Here is a 17,345-nt window from a genome sequence, read left to right on the forward strand (position 1 = left end):
TCCTTTGGGATTTATCAAAAAATGATGGCTCTATGTTTCAGTAACAGAAATTTAGTATTAATGTTAGGAGGGGGCTCCACAGGACTGGATCGCTTAGTAATCTCCATCACCATAGCTTTAAAACCACATTAGACAAATTTCAGTAAAGAATCACGTAAATAAATTTGTGTGCTTATAGATAGATGAAATGGTCTAGGTGACATTTTAAGGCCCCTTCTAGCTCTATTTTCTGTTACCTTTTCCCCTTTTTGTTCATGCATGATTAGGTTTACTTCAAGATAACAACAAAGGACTAAAGAAGTTGTTTTGTTACAAATAAAAAGAAAGTAACCCCATTTTCAAACTCCATTTTGATTTGTGGGGTTTTTATGACTGATGATAGAAATCCTTTTAGGAACAATTAAAGTAAATCTGATGTTTCGAGCACTGAAAAAGTTAAATGTGTTTTTAGCAGAGTAGGTTACTGGCTTTTTTATGTTTTTCATGTCATGTTAAATTACAGTAAATAGTTCTAGTCCATTCCTTCAGGATGATCTCATAATAAAGATATCAGATCTTAATTTGTTACAGGTAGCATTTTCATCTAGATACGCAAGTGTACATAAACTGAAGACTATAATACATCTCATAATACAGTACAATGCAGCACTGGATGAACTTTCTTTTTTTAGACTATATCTCCTAACTTATGCTGAAAAGGGGCGAAATTCATTAGAGGAAAAAAAATTCTTTGATACAAAATTATCAAGAGACTGAAGAGTTATGTTAATTTTATTTGCCACTACAAAAGAAATTAATACCGTGGCCAACTCATGTAAAGCATAAACTGTCTTAGATGCTCTTTTTAGTTTCAGGTATTGACATAAACTTCTTACAAGAGTGCCAGGGTACATGCAACAATAGTTAGTGCAAATTACAACACAAAACCTGTTTTTTCAGTCTTCTCGCTGACATCTGAAGTCATAAGAAAATTAAATAAGTCTGCGACGATTCTGTAAGACTAAATTGCTAAAAACCTTCTGCCATGGATCTAAGGGACAGATAGCAGCAGCATTGAGATTGCTCATAGCTTTTGTGATGTGATAGCTGTCTTGGAGCCACCCAGTTTAGAGGCCACCTTTGTCCTTGTAAGTGATGTAACAGCATTAATTCATTAGCACTGTAAAGTCTAGAAATCTAAGCAGCTGATCAGCATGTTACGGTGCTAAAGTTGTACAGCTGAAAAGCTTATGTGTTCTTCAAAGATCTTTGAATCAAAAATCCTGAAATCTTCCACCTGCGTGACTGAAATTACTTTTATATTCCATTTTGTGCAGAACCTTTTTTGATAAATTTTTGAAGGAAAGTTTCATTTGAAAACTTCTCAAAATCTAATTACAACAGTTACTTGGGAAAACCATTGCCAGTAACAAATGGCTGTTGTACACAGATAAGTTCTGATCCCTGTTTCTGGATTGAGTCTTCAAATGACAGCTATCAGTTTCCTTACCTGCTGACAGACAGCTGGGGAGGGGATAGAAACCTGGCAGACTTCTACTAAGTTCCTGTCTCTTGCCAATGCCCCTGGTGTGTTTGTACCTACCACTTGTCGTGTAGTTCCGTGTTCCCTGAGGTGTCCAAAGATGTTTGGACCCTCCGTCCAATTGAATCCCCAGCTATAATGTTGTGGAGCTATTTCCAAGCAAAAGATGGCAGAAATACTCAGGGTAAAAGTAAGATCTTTGGCTGTTTAATTGAATACCAAAGAACTAGGGAGCAAATATTTCTGAACAGTCTTAAGACAAAGACCATGGAGAAACTCACAATCATATTCACAGACTCTCTTTCCTAATGTCTTGCTGAGGAGCTTTAGTTAACAGCATTTCTCAGATTCATATGTTGGGATGCATTCAGAAAGAAAACACTGAGAGATGTCAATGATCTTCCTTGAATGTAGAATGAGTCCAGTAAACGCTTAAAGCAATGATCAGATACGTTTATTTAATCAACCAGTCTTGCTGTTTTTGACTACTTGCTTTGTAAAACGTTCCTGCAGACTAGTTGTGGAGAGAACTATCCATAGTTAAATGAAACAATTTTGTCCATTAGTTTAAAAATGATGACTAGACCGGACTGCGATGAATCATTAATTTATTAGGAGATTATAACATGGTTAAATCTTTTTGTGATATGATCAGAGGTTTACTCACTTCTCTTTCACTATCAAAATACTGCTATATAGTAAAATATATAGACACATAGAGCTGCAATAGGTAGAGTGGTTACGTTGGTTCTTTGTAAATGGGATATTCAGTGTTATTTTCTCTACTGTGCACTTTCTCACCTTTTAACCAGTATGCATTGTATTTATACTTTGTCATATTTCATTTTGGCTTTGTGCTTATATCCACCTGTTCATAAATAAAGATTTCCCTGTATTTTATTTCCAACCTGTTGAAATCAATCAAGGCAGGAAGCCTAGAATATGACATTTTATGTATCTTCACAGCAATCCACTTACAGCATTCATCATCAGAAACTGTTTTCAAATGCCACTTCTCATTTATTTGATTCAATGAGCAAAATGGAATCAAATTTTGTTAGTCTGAAATAGAGAAAAGTTTTTCCTCTAAAACTGGGTCGGATTCCTAAAATTCTGCACCATTCCCTTTGCAAATACTGCATCTGCAGATATTTCATATTGTATTCTGAAATACTTGGTCATAATTCTGTGTCTGTGAGAAAAGTACAGCAGAATGCAGAATATGTGAATAGAAATTCCCATGTGTCTGTGGTTGTAGCAAAGAAATGGCAAATTGGTTTCTATTTCAGTTACTGCGATACGTTCAGAACCCAAAGTCATATTGCAATTATGATGGCTTTCCACTCCTATGCTTGTATAACTCTACTGGCTTCATTATTTATTTTATTTTTAAATTCAGATTTGCAGTAGCATGAAATCAGATGTAGGAAAATGCTGGAGACAGATAAGACCTAGTTTAACTTCAGGCATGTTGTAAGCTACTAAATAAATCCAGGGAGTATTGTAGCGGAGACATTCTTCTCTTAAAAATATTGGATACAATCAAATGAGCTTTCAGAAAATGGGAGACTTCATCCATATTATTACATTAGTTCTAAAGATCTATTCACTAAAGGACTATATTTGTGATTTAAGGCTGAATCCCACAAGAAGTTCCTTTATTCAAAAGACTTCTCATCTTTCCTATAGATGTAATGCTTTGTTAAGTAGAGATGCTCCAGTAAGTTTCAGATTCCTAGGATTATTTCTTTATTCGCACATTTCCACTATGAAATATTTTGAAATACTATTTTATAAAAATTGCATATGTTACAGTTCATGGGAATGCAAATCTTGCTCACCTGTCTTCCGAGCAGAAGCATACTGCTTTGTGTAAACAGCTTTTCTTTCGCAACCAACTATGTGTTAAGTCCTGCTTGCTCCCTCCCTCGTCTAGGAGGGAGAAGCGTTACAAATGCAGTCTTACATAAATCTACTGCAGTAGTGTTAGACAGGATCCTGTTAGCGTGGGAGCTGAGTATTCGATTGTATCAATTATCGATGTTGAAAGTTGTAAACTCCAAGGATTGCTCAACAGAAAAGGGACTGAGAAAGACGAAGATAACGGGAGATAGGAGACCAAGACCTCAAAGAATCTATTTGAGGAAGTGAAAAACACTGAGAGTTGTCTAAAATATTGAATCCCACTTCTAGGGATCCTTGTGGATTATCCTGGGTGTTAGCTTGACTCAAGAATCTGTTGTCTGAACCTCACTCAGACTGAGTGAGCACTCTACAAAGAGTGCTAAAGTTTCATTTGTCTGTATCTATATGTCTAAATGTGTATATGTGTATATACATATACACATACATATATATACACACACATATGTGTATATATGTTGAAATATCCATATGTATATATATGTCTAAAGTATAGATGCTGATTGCAAGCTGGCAAAGGTTGGGAATCCCTCTTCAAAGAGTGCCAGTCCTAAAACACAATATTGGTTTACAACTCTCACTGTGTTGCGTCACTCAACAGCAAGAGGGAAGTCTCTCAAGACTTATTTTTACTTCTTCAAAGGCTAGTGTGGAACCTTTTCATCTGTTTGATTATGAATCTGAACTGTGGAACTTCACTGGCATCAGCTGAATCTCTAGGTTGGTCCAATTCAAGTATTTCACAAAAGAAGCCTAGTTATTATCTAATGGCTGAGTTATAACTCCAAGGCTGATCAAAAGCCTCTTTTCTAAATTGACTAGCTCTTTCCCAGACATTTCCTAATATAAGATTCTTATAATATTCTAGAATATACTCTCCCAGTTAAAAAGTACAACCATTAAGAAAGAAAAATAAGATACAATAATGTCTTTGCAGGAAAAAAAAATCTGTTAAAGTCTTAGCTCTTAATCCAAGGCTTTCAGTTTCTTAGGATCTTTCAGGATAGACTACAGAACACCACCTATATGGAATCACATGTTAGCAGTGTTTAAAGCAGATGAACACTTTCTTGTACCTTTCAGCTTTGGCTGTTAGTGTGGCCCGTTGTATGGCTGCAACCACGTTTTGTGCTCCGCAGTTAGGGAATAAAAAGTCAGATGTATCTCTCGGCAAGAAAAAGCAAAGAACAGAAAGAGAGTAAGGAAGAACAAAACAAAAAACCCACAACCCACCACCATGAGGGAACAAGAAGCACTCAAGTTCTTCAGTTCTTGCAGTGCTCTGCTGCCTTACATTACAGAAGCTGTAAGAGCAGCCAGAGAACTAGATGGTAATGGTGCTAATGCTGGGTCTCTTGTCAGCAGCTTCCTGCAGGTGCAGGAAGAGGTTGGTCAAAGGCTAATGCGGTCTATTCATTAATATTGTGATTTCCTATACGTAATGCCATTGATCTCTGAGTGGTGAACGTCACCCTTCCCCAAGGTGGCTTATTGACCCAAAAGTCAGGGGTTTGTGGCTTCAATCTTAACCCTTTTGTTTGCGGTTCTTTGCTTAAACCACCTTAAAGCACAATTCTCAGCAGCCTTTTGGATAACAAAATGTGTGGTTTCCCATGGGAGTTGACACAGTCAAACTGAAATTTGGTTTTGCTTCACTAATGTCAATCTGAAAGAGTCCCAGTTAACAAGAGGTTGAAAACCTCTGTTGGCTTTTAAGACTGCTGTTTAGATACAGAGCCTCTGTTTGTGAGCCCTCCTTATATCATAGGAGCACCAGAAATTAAGGTTGGAAGGCAGCTCAGGGGGCCCTTAGACTCTCAAATAACGAACATCTTTTGTGGTTTTTTTTTATTGGAACTGATCTGGCTTTATCTGCATGAAAAGAAAACATCACAAGTTTATGGAAAATTTGATTCCAATTCTTTAAAAGTAACAGGTTCAAAAGCACTAATCAAAACCAACAGTTGTGTTAAAAGAAACATAAATAGGTTATGAAGATTAGCAATATATGTATTATTAATCTTCTTGCCCACAGAATAGGAATGAGGACAGAATCATACATCTCTGTTGCAAAAGTGTCATCTAGATAGAGAAAAATTACATCACAGGTTCTCAGATTGCGAGCCATTTGAGATATAAAAATAATTAAACTACACGTAAGATTCATATTCCCATGGATACTAATTCTTCCACAAGTGGTACGTGTAGAAGGTTACTTAAGCCTAAATCACGGCACATCAAGACCTCTGTGTTTCAGAAGTCTGGTGTTATAGTGCAATGCTTTGAAAATTTAGGAGTGAAAGCTGCTAAGTTGTTAATGAGCTAATCGTATCTGCTTTATAAAATGTATCGCATCCTGCTTTCAGGTGGGTGCATGTATTTAAGTAAATTACACTTCACGTTGCTTGAAAGTAATGAATGCTAATGACAGATAATGGTGTCTTGTTTCCAATTAGCACCACCAAGAGAGCCTGAGGTTTCTAGAGCTCATGATCACCAAATTTTCCAGGAACAGTCTCAGAACTTTAAAATTATATAAACAAGTTTTACTTATGCTAAATGCATTTGCTGATTGTTTCCTTCCACAGTTGGGCATAATGCTGAAGAACTACATCTCTCTGTAGTTCATTAACTAAAAAATGATCTTATGTATGTAAAGTCATATTTTATTACCCATTTTCATAAATATCATTCATTATTCACTTTAATAAAAAACAAAGGAAAATATTTACAAATAAATGCATGTAATAGATTGTAGTGAATATTCAGAAAGGTTTAAAATAGAGCAGACCAATGGATAAGCAGTTGGGCTTACAAAATGTGAGTTTAAATCAGGTGTTTCACACTAAGAAATAAACTTCCTTCACTTAGGTATTGTTCAAAACATTATCTAATATGAATTAGCAAGACATTTGAAATACCATTTTGGCTCAAATCTATGAAAAATATATATTGTTCAGGGAAATAAAGTTGGAGAACTTAGATCGCAATCATGCGTTGTGCTATGAATTATGCGTTTTCAGAAATGTGTTAAGTATTGTGCTCACAGACATCAAATATGCAGTATATACCAAATCACTTCCTTTCTATAGTTGCAATACAGCTTGTCTCTTATTTTAACAGTTTGTGTATTAACTTTGTACTCTGTTTACAATGTATTTCAGTTCCGAATATTCGCTGTGCAGGATTTTTATCTCACATCCATATTGTCTGTATGATTGTGTGGGTTTTCTCTAATAAAAACGTACAACAACAATAACGTAGCGATGAATTTTTACCTGCTCTTGCAACTCTTGCCTTTTGCTGGATGTTATATCGATGGTAATAGCTCGAGGCCCTACTCAGTGACCACTGAAAGCAGGACTGCTGTTGGTAACTTATTAGCCTTTGGACTGGGTCCCAAATGCACTCCTTTTAAAGCTGACCTTTAGATGCAGCCCCTTCGTTTTGTAAAATGTATCAGGAAGGTTTATTAGCATCTTACCGCTGACAGAAGATGAGAGTTGTGGGGTTTCTTCTCCTGTAACTCCGCTCACTAGTCCGACACCCAGAAAAGCAGGCAGTATGCCAAAATGCTGCTGCTTAAATTGTATTACATGAGATTTTTTCATACTGCTCTCTGCCAGATCTGAACGGTATGTCATCTGTCTGTTCTGTACATTTCAAGTAATTTCTCATGTCTAAACCATAAGCTCTGTAGTTATGACTACATACATGATTTAACCTTGATGCTGACAGTTCTGTAGTTCACCTTGCATAATCCTCTGATTTTATTTAATTGGCTGCTAGAATCATTGCAAAATAGTACAGAATACTTAGTATGTCCAACAAATAAAAGATGTATTTTTCCTGTTTGTTTCTTGCACCAATTCAGTAGGAGGGTGTATACGTTTAGATAATTAATTTTCAAGCAACCAAATGGCTTCCATTATCCTGGAAGGTAATGCTCTGCAGTGATTATGTTCTATAGAGCTTGGATGGCACTGGGAAAAATATGTAAAAGTATTAACTTCATTTTCATTCACGTCACTCGTGTGTCCACTTTCTGAAACTGCTTTAGCAAATGAATTTCATCTGTCTGAGATATTGACGTCAATGTACTGTCCACTCACATGAATGACTTCTGGCAAAATTACTAAATTAATGCACAGCAATTATAGTCGCATTTTCAGTTCAAAAAACTCCCACAGATATTTGTAGCTGAAAACTGACTATGAGAGCTGTGCCTAACAAGTCAGGGGATGACGTGTCCCAAATCAAAACAACTTGACTGTCAGTTATCAGATACACGCAATCAGTGCTCTCAAGTGAGATGCAGCACATGAATTATTCTCAGAAATTATTCCAAGAATAGTTATGAATAGCTATTAAGTTTGAGAAATTAAAAATCTGATTACAGGCAGTTTGTGAACAAAGAAGTCAAAATTATTTTAAGAAAATAATTGTTACAGATTGCTTGTTTATCTCTATTGCATTTGTGAAATATTTTTATGTACACTCCACTGTCAACTAAGCTTCTCTTTCAAGTGTAAACTAATATTTTTAAGATGGTAATCTAATATGGAAAATTGCCTGAGCAATAATGTTATAAATAGTGCAATATCGAGCTGATTGCCTGCTTCTGTTCATTTAGCAAGAGTCCATCTCATACAGCGTCCAAGGAAAAAGAAGCAAAAGTGATAGTAACAAAAAAGTAACAACAGGGAAAGTGTTACATTTTCTGTTTGGTTCGCTGCAGACTGAAGAAATACAATATAGAAGAATTGGTGGAGTTTGTAAGTTTTTCTGGGCAAAGACTGATTCTTGTTATGTCTACCTGGTACCTGATAACACCAACAGTCTGATCTTGAATTTGGTGCCAGGTACCAAATACATAGTACAAACTGCAAATAATAATAGCAGTCAAGCAAATGTGGGAAAAAATCCATTTCCATTTCATTATATCTTAGAGGTCAGATTTTCTGGGTGTCCACTCCAGGTGCTATCTGGGGATTGCTGATTGTCAGGGTGTAACCATGATATGAAGTCTTTTGATAACATGTTAATATGACCATACATAGTTTTATTTAATGAACAGAAAGCTGTGAAAAAGTGGATTTGAGACTCTAAGTCTGATTTTCCACTCCTTGAACCTTCGATATGCATTTTGTTGATTACTGTATAAAACTTTCCACGGGTGTCCAATAACTGCATAAGGATAAGGCTGTGGAGAATCATGTTTCTCTCTACAAGCAGTGGAAACAGACTTTCTTCTTCAGGAGCAAAGCTGAAAACTTATCAGTGTTTTTGGTAAAGATAAGTATTTTACAGGTTCCACGCAATACAATGCAGTCAGCTTTAGAGAAAACAAACTATGCTGAGTTTGTTACCGCATAAATGTTAGGAATTACAGATAAATGAGATTAACACTTCTTTTGGCAGTTTAACAATAGCGAATCATAAAGTGGATGGTCTTTTTTCAGACCTTATTTTTGCAAATAGAATTTCTGTCGGTGTTTGTCACATCTCCTAGGTTTACATATTTAGAACCAATTTTGCTTTATGCTCAGTAGATAAGAAATGTGATGTGCTGTATAATAGCTGTTATTGTCACTGATACAATTTCCTTCATATTTTTTAAATTCTCACTACCCCTGAAACTAGCTGGACTGTGCTATCATGTAAAAGTGTTAAAATATGTTTAATTTTCTATGCTCAGTTTTCGTTTTGAGTTGGTTACGTATGATAATAGTGACATGGCTCTCTGAATCTGTTACAGTGTGCCTGAATATTATGACTATGGTCACGGAACAAGCGAAGAGGCTTATGACAGCTACGGTAAGGTCTATTCTACCTTCAGCAAAAGTATGAAATCAACAGAAAAAATCTGTCACTGACAACTCAGAAATTACTTCCACATACTTTTCTTTCTTTCACTGCTTTTACAAAGACGAAACGAAATGGATTTGTGGAACTTTAGGGTGAGGTTTGACTTATTGAAGTAGGACCAGAAAATTAGACAGATCAGTTTTGATCAAAATTACAAAGCAAATTAATCACAGTCACAAATCAGCTTTAACAGCAACACTGAAGTTTGTGATTGGCGCCTGAATATATTTCACAGTGTTAAGTTGCAGTCTGCTTGATGTGCCAACAATACCGTGCATCTGCTACTGTCAACTCTTCAACCAGCAAGTTTTATAAGATTTTGAAATATAGACTTAATGAACGTGGAAAGAGAGGGTGCTGTACCACCATGGGAACCCCCACTGCACCAAGAGGGAAAGGAGTATCTCGTGCCACACCAGACAGTGCGAGTAGAGGGAGCGCTGTACTTTTTGCACTTCTCCCCACCGAGTCTGTGTCTGAGCTGGAATAGTTCCACTTCACAGAAACAGAGGGCACGAGAGGAAAACAAAGGGTTGCTCCAATGCGTACAGCCCATATTCTAGGTTTGATATTAGTGATGTGTTTCAACAACTAATTAAAATTTATTCCATCTTTTCCTATCAATTTTTTTTTCAGTACATTTTACCATCAGATGGCACAGTGAATCTGACTCTCACATTTTCACTGAAATAATAGAGTAGAGTGATGCTGACTATTGTCAGCTTAAAGACTGACCCTAGTATATTCAGCAGAGATGTCGTGCTTGATTTACTACTATTAATAAAGTATTGTAAGTTTACATGGTGACTTCCAGAGCATTGTGAAAATGTGAGCTGCTGGAAATGATGCTGCAAGTACAAGTTACAGTAAGGGTTTATTTATATAAGGACTGCCGCTTGAAAGAAATGTTATTCATGCAGCTGTGAAGCAAATGTCACTGTAATGCGAAGTTGCGGTTTCCTTTGTATTTGCACAGAAGTCAGGACATGTCAAAATGGTTGCATTGCATAATCAGAAATAACTTAATTTTTTGTATAATCAGTACTCGCAATACATTTGCATAACACAATGTGCAGTAAAGCACATTTTCAGTGCTAAACAAGTACTACTAATAATAACTTATCCATACGAATGTGTGTGGTTTGGTTACCCTTTGTTTTGTTTCCTTTTTGTAAGTACTTTTTTTAATACCTGCAGTGAAAGACCTTTCCTCCCCTCTACAGCTCCACTCTCCATCTGTCCTCCCAAATGCATTGCTAAAGTTTTGGGCAACGCAGAAAAGCATAGTCTGAGCTCAGCAGTAAGAATTACCCACTGCTTAACTTCTAACTAGACTTCCCCACGCTGAATCTCTGTGTGTTTGGGCAAGACATTTAAAGTAATGTCACTCTTCCTTCAATCCCTCATTTGTAAAACTAGAAGAATATTACTTGTTTTCCCAGCTGCGCTTTTGAATGGATTAATTAGTTAAGGTTTGCAAAGTGTTCAAAGAGTGGGATCATGACTGAATTTATGCTTTGCATGAAGCTACAATTTTTTGCCATTTAGCAGCTGAAACAAACTCAAAATGCTTGGGTTTCCTTTGCTAGACTTGTCTTAAAATACATGGTTGGTAACTGTCTACTTGCTTTTTTGCTTAAAAAATTTTCTGAGCTGGCATTTGAATACAAAATTCTGCAATAGTTTTACCAGTAACCTGGAATAAACTTAAAAATGGAATTATATTCCAAATTGCTATTTTTTTACTTTCTGAAATCAGATACATTTCTATGGGAGTCTTTGTGCTCCTCTTGGTTCACTTAGTTTAGCAAATTAGTAAATTCGTTAGTTCTGTGTTATGGAAACTTGTGTGTGAACTTCCTTCATCCCAGAGTCACCACCATTTATCTGAAGAGCTAATCTGAGTATATGGAGCTATAGAATATATTCTTAACTTCCTCATTTTCTAAATTCTTGGTACATATACTGATGTTCTCTCTGTATGAGACTTTTTCAGTGCCCCCCACCCAGCCAATAAGCAGCCTGGTGCCACCCTTTCTCAGCCTCATGTAACTTTTACCCTAATTCTCTGTTCCCACATAACTGTTCCCAGTTGTCTACTTCTTTTTCAGGGTGTCTTGCAATTCATTGTGAGTCTTCTGAATCCATCCCACTGTATAAAACCAGCTATCCCTTCATATTTCACCATCCTGCAGGAATCAACACAGTCTTTCTTTCACCCCAGTTCAGTTTCACACCTTGTTTTATCTTCCACAACAAGGAAGTTGTGGAAGAAGAAAGAAGTTCCTCCTTTACAATCCTTTCTGGCACACCTCTGTAATTCGGAATTCCCCCATACTCTGAATAAGACCACGCACAAATGGTACATGAACATAGAACTGGGGTCTTGTTGGTTTTGTCTCTCATCCATTTGTAGTAACAAATTGTCTTTTCACACTTATCCCCTCCAAGAACAGTATCTGAATTCTCAAAAATTGACTAGCTTGGCATTTCTTTATTTTTTCCCGTGCATCCTCTTGCTTCCTGCTTCTCTTTAGGGAGTACCTGAGAAGGTTTCTTTTGAGTTTCGATCAAATAACAATGCTACTTCATTCTTAATTTTTTTTTAAAGTGTAATATAGAGCTCTCTGCAGTTTGTTACGTATTATGCAGCACCATAGTACTCCCATATTGAGCTGCCGGCTATGACTTTTCTTTCACGGAATCACGGAATCACGGAATTTTCAGAGTTGGAAGGGACCTCTAGAGATCATCTAGTCCAACTCCCCTGCTAAAGCAGGATTGCCTACAGCACATTACTCAGGATTGCATCCAGGCGGGTCTTGAAAATCTCCAGGGAAGGGGACTCCACAACCTCCCTGGGCAGCCTGTGCCAGTGCTCTGTCACCCTCACCGTAAAGAAGTGTTTCCGTGTATTCGAACGGAACTTCCTGTGTTCTAACTTGTGCCCATTGCCCCTCGTCCTGTCACTGGGAACCATTGAAAAGAGCCTGGCTCCATCCTCCTTCAGCCCACCCTTTAGATACTTGTACACCATAATAAGGTCTCTTATATGACATAATAAGGTCTCATATACGCCATAATAAGGTCTTCTCTCTTGTATGCCATAATAAGGTCTTCTTTCTCGCTGGGCTCCTGAGAAGTAGCAGGTTTTTTTTGTCTCATGGGTTCTTCTATGTTCCTTTTAAAAGAGCTTGTGGAGAAGTCTGACTAGGGGCACCGTTTCCTCAGAAGTTCTTAAGATTTATGGATTATTTATGATAGGGTTGAAAAAATCACAGCGGTGTTTCAGACCACAGCCCACCTGAACACCATGTCATTCTCAGGGAGTTCATCTCTCTTTTGATTAGAAGGAAGTAGTAAACAAGAAATGGCCTAAATTGCTTATCTGAGGCTGCGCACGATGAATTCTTATACATTTTTCCTCACTGTAGAATCGACAGCTTCGGTTAATTGCCTTGACTCCTTGTTCAGTTTCTGATGTGAAGGTTCCTGAGAATTCAATCCCTTCCAAATCCAACCAAGCACCCTCCCAAGACAATGGCAAAGGCACCTGAGAGGGATATGTGTAAAATCCCACTATTTCCCATGACTTAAGGATGTTCCATAAATGAAATTTTGTAGCACAGGACCCTGTCATGCAGTTAGACACTCCAGCTCTGTTGTGATTCGATATGCTTGCCACAGTCTCTCAGAAGGATCAAAGTAGAGACACTTCAAAGCATTCCCTACAGCAGCCTCTGGGCACCTGGAAATACTTTACTGAGGAATTATGAGATTCCTACCAATTTTTGATAGGATCAGGATTATGCAGTTAACTGCTAGAGAATTTTGGAGATCACTGTTCTGCACTGAGGAATATAAATTTGGGACGTAAGCCTGGAAATCTTCTTGTGGACATAGCCCTTATAGGCTTCCTCAAGTGATGAAGAAATATCTTTAACAGGCACTTTAAAACTAAAAGGCCAGTCACTTAAAGTACTGTACAATTTTCAAAAATGTAAAGCATCTTCACCTCTAATCACACTCAATAAATATTTTATGATACTTATGTCACTGAAGGTCTTGATATCTACAGATACAAGTTTAAATCTAGGAGTCTAAACTAGGGTGACAGTGTTAACTTGATGATGATGTTTATTTTTTAAAACAGGAAGCATGAAAATGGATTAATTTATAAACAAAAACTTTGTATCCATTGCTCTCATTATATTTTAATAATTTTTTGGTTTCCCATCTGGCACTGTTGTCATCTGAGGAGGTATCTAGTGAAAACACGAATTTAATGATTTGTCTTACAAATCCATTAGGATAAAATGCACAACTAAATATTTGGTAACTAACAACCTTTCTTGCCCATATGTAATGTCGGGCCCAAGTCCAAAAAGCACCTTCACTGGACAGGACCACTGTAAAGAAAAGGCCTTTGTAAACCGTTTATGTTCTCATTTCTTTCTCCTTTTCCCTGTTTTTTAGAGGAACCAGCATTCTCAATACAAGTGTTGTGCTGTGTTAGGTCACTCTAGACTTGCTAGCAAGGAACGTCCAATACCTCATAAGCTATACTAATTACATCTGACCCGCTTCACAGTTCATCTGAATCCTTTTTCTCCCTTGCAGTGATCAAAGCACTCAAGGTTTTATTTGTCAGATACTGTTTCTGTCTTAGTTCTTCCCTGGGCTGGGGACTCCAGCAGATAAGCTCTGCCAGTTCCTGCTGCAGAAGGCTGAAGGGACTCCTGCCTCTGCTTCCAAAAGTTGATACTGCCATAGTGAGGATGGAAGAAAGTAAGAGCGTGCATGTTGTCCGATGCTGGAGTTCACAGCCTGGTGCACATTCTGCCTTGTGAATTACCTGGAAATGATGGCCATTTATGTTTTTATGCCAGGTCATGAACTGCAGCATCTGAGAGGCCAGTACGCATGGACTTCTGTTGCTATTACCAAAAAAAGCAGAAACCTTGGGTAGAGGGTAAAAGGAGATGGTTAAAGTCTAGAACCTCCTAAACCACCACAATTAAATTGGAATAACACCATCTGCCAAAGGCCTTAGGCAAGAGTTAGGAAGGTTAATCTGTACCTTGTCTCCTACACAAAGAGGGAAGACGTAAGTGAACTCCACTTACACTCCTGTTGCTATACAGGGAAAGCTGGCAAGGCTGTTTACCGCATAGGCTGCCACTGCGGCAAGGAGACATCATTATTTGTGTGCTCTTTCTTTACCAAAAATCTTCAAATGTGCACATTTTCTCTAATTACCACATTTTGTAGTGCATATTCTACTCCAGTTTAGCATTGAGCGCTCACTTGTAAACAACTGGTATTTGGTTTTAGGATAATTCCATCTTTAATTAAAATTTGAGAGGATAATTGTTTAGTATAACTCCTTTTAATGTTAGACACCCTTTAAGTTGTAAAATGCTGCCACAATGATTTAACTGACTATTTCACAAATAATTGCTTGCCAATCTCTCAATATGAGAGCTTTGCTGTTGTGACAACGATTACTTTACCAAGTAATGCTCTACACAGACGGCACTTCATAAACAAATTCTTTATAGGGCTTTATAGGGCTAACAACTAAAAATGTACAGGAATGTTCCAGTACTTTTTATTATCTTGTTTATTTTTTAATTTTGCGTTTGGCCTGAAGACTGTATGACATAGGTTGTTTGGTTTGGGTTTGGGTTTTTTTAGAATAAAAATGATAGTTTCTGCTGAACAAGTAAGAGTAAAAACAAATATATAGTGATGAATTTGGGGGAGGAAACAGTGTATGGAGGCTCAAATTTCAGGAATTCTGATAAACAGGTTGATTGAAGAAATGTTACCTTAGGAGACATAAATTCTCATAACTTCATGATGAGACATAGGCATGCTCATTTCATGGAGAAACTCAAGTAACTACCATCCTAATGTGAAATAAACCCCGTGTTGAATAATCTATGGCAGTGATAAAACTAGATGAAGCCATGCTGCAATGTATACAGAAAAATATTTGTAAAATTTGAAAAAGCGCTTCTTAGCAATTGCTCTGCGGCTGATGGTAAGAGGTTTGTTTGGCTGTCAAGTCCAAGTTCCTTCCTCATTTTTAATAGCAACTTTGGCATTGTAGGTCATTGCTTCCAATATTCATTATGCTCAGGATGCTAAGGGTTTCTTACCTTGTTTTTTAGTAGCCTAGCCCCATCTAAGTTTTCAAATGTAGGAAATCAAGTGCTCGGATAAGGTAGTGCCTGATATGCAGATGTAAGAGACATAGGTCTGATTCTCCCCATTGCAGTGTTTGACTTCACATAGCTTGTGATTTACAGGCAAGATCTTTACTAACGGTAATTAATAAAGCTTGCTAATGTGCACTGATGTACATTTATATCATCTGAGCATAATCATTTGGTGTCTGATAGGAAATATCACTGGCAACATACCAAAGAAAACTCTAGTTTCTAGGTCTTGGAGCATCTTAGCATTGATTAGGCATCTCAGAGGCAACAGGACACAGATTGCTCCACTGTGTTGGAGTGTTTCTGCTGTGCCTTGACAGAGCACCTGGCAGGCAGGTTAGCACATGCTGGGTGCTTCTAGACGAGCGTAGAACCAGAAGTGCTCTTTTGAAGCAGATTTCCCAGTTGTCTCCATTTATTACTCTTCTTTTCACATCACTGAGTGGGCTCAAAGTACATCACTTTTAGTTTGAAACTAAACCAGAAGATGCTCTCACAACCATTTGTGAGAATTCAGTTCAGAGGCTCAAACTAGGGCCAGTCTGAAATGGAAAAGGTCCCTAGAAACCATATAGTGTGAGCATCAGGTCCTCAGCATCAGCTGTTTCACTCTGCAGATCGTTCCTATTTGTATGCACTGTGTGCTAATACTGATGTAGCGCCCGAGTCCTGATGTCTCCCCACCTGTCCAGGCTAATGACCTTGGTACCTGTACCAAAATGGAGCGTGCCATCAGCCTTCATGACCACCTTTATTTTGGGGCTGTAGAGGCATCTGGTCTCTCCCTGAGCATGAGGCAGGTGTACGCCCAGCCCGGAGAACACAGAAGTGCTCCTGAGTCTTCCTGTACAGCACTCTGTTTTTCTTCCACCAGAAACAGGAGTCATTGAAGACTTCTACTGCATATGGACAGAAGATATACCAAATAAATTGTCCTCCTTTAATCTTCTATTTCAGTCATTCCTATACTTACTAGTGTATCAGAGATTCAGTTCCTACTCTGTGGGACAAAATGAACTGTCAAAAGCATTTCCTTGATTTTCTGCAAAATTTTATCAATTCTTTTACTGGAGGAACCACCTTAGCAGTCTCCCAAATAGTATTCATTCTCTCAGAAGAGATTTATGATTTTCATAAGAGTATGATTTGGAAAGTCTGCAGAAAAGTGAGTACATTTTGAATTCAGCTGTGATGGCTACTGTGGGGATGATACTAAAATTATTGCAATTTTGTCAAATCAGTGCTTAAATTAGGCTATAATTCTTTAGAAAGTTCCATATTTAAACCTGTCACATTCTTTTAACTAGCTGCATATTCTAAAACATTTGTACTTCAGTTGTTATGCTACAACACTGAAAAAAATCCGCATGCAGCATAAGAAAAGAGAGTGCTTTTAATTTATAGCGACTTCTTGTGCTTCCTGTATTACTTCTGAATTATAAATCATTTTCTATGGCAGAATAAGAATAAGTAAATCATGAAAAACTTTCCTATGTAGTATTTCAAATGGTAATTTCACTGTCTTTCACTATAGGAACCGTAGACTTGGAGAATCCAAGAAAAAAATCCTGTAATACTGATGTACATGTAGTGTTGACCATCTACATAAATCCAGACACAGTGTATCACTGCACGCTATGTGTTGTATTACCATAAAGTAATAGAAAATTAGTTTTTACTGAAAATAAGACAAAAATAAAACTCCCTCCGCACTGTCACATTCACAGTCACCTCACAGCAACACTGGTGATAGCCTGTCCCCTCCCTGTGTTGCAGTTTCCCAAACTGGTTACCTGGGAACCCCGATG

At 37.5% G+C, this 17,345-nt stretch overlaps 1 protein-coding gene across 1 annotated transcript in view; it reads left to right on the forward strand.

Moving 5' to 3' along the window:
- Nucleotides 1–17,345, forward strand: part of KHDRBS2 (KH RNA binding domain containing, signal transduction associated 2) — a gene marked incomplete at both ends in the record, with an annotated part of 410,021 nt that overhangs the window by 381,026 nt on the left and 11,650 nt on the right. The window contains one exon of the mRNA XM_082480947.1: nt 9,204–9,262. Within this exon, the coding sequence (XP_082337073.1) occupies nt 9,204–9,262 (59 nt within the window). The remainder of the gene's footprint in view (nt 1–9,203; nt 9,263–17,345) is intronic.

This window comes from Vanellus vanellus (genome assembly GCF_965231255.1).
Source record: "Vanellus vanellus genome assembly, chromosome: 3".
In the NCBI taxonomy this organism is placed as follows: Eukaryota; Metazoa; Chordata; class Aves; order Charadriiformes; family Charadriidae; genus Vanellus; species Vanellus vanellus.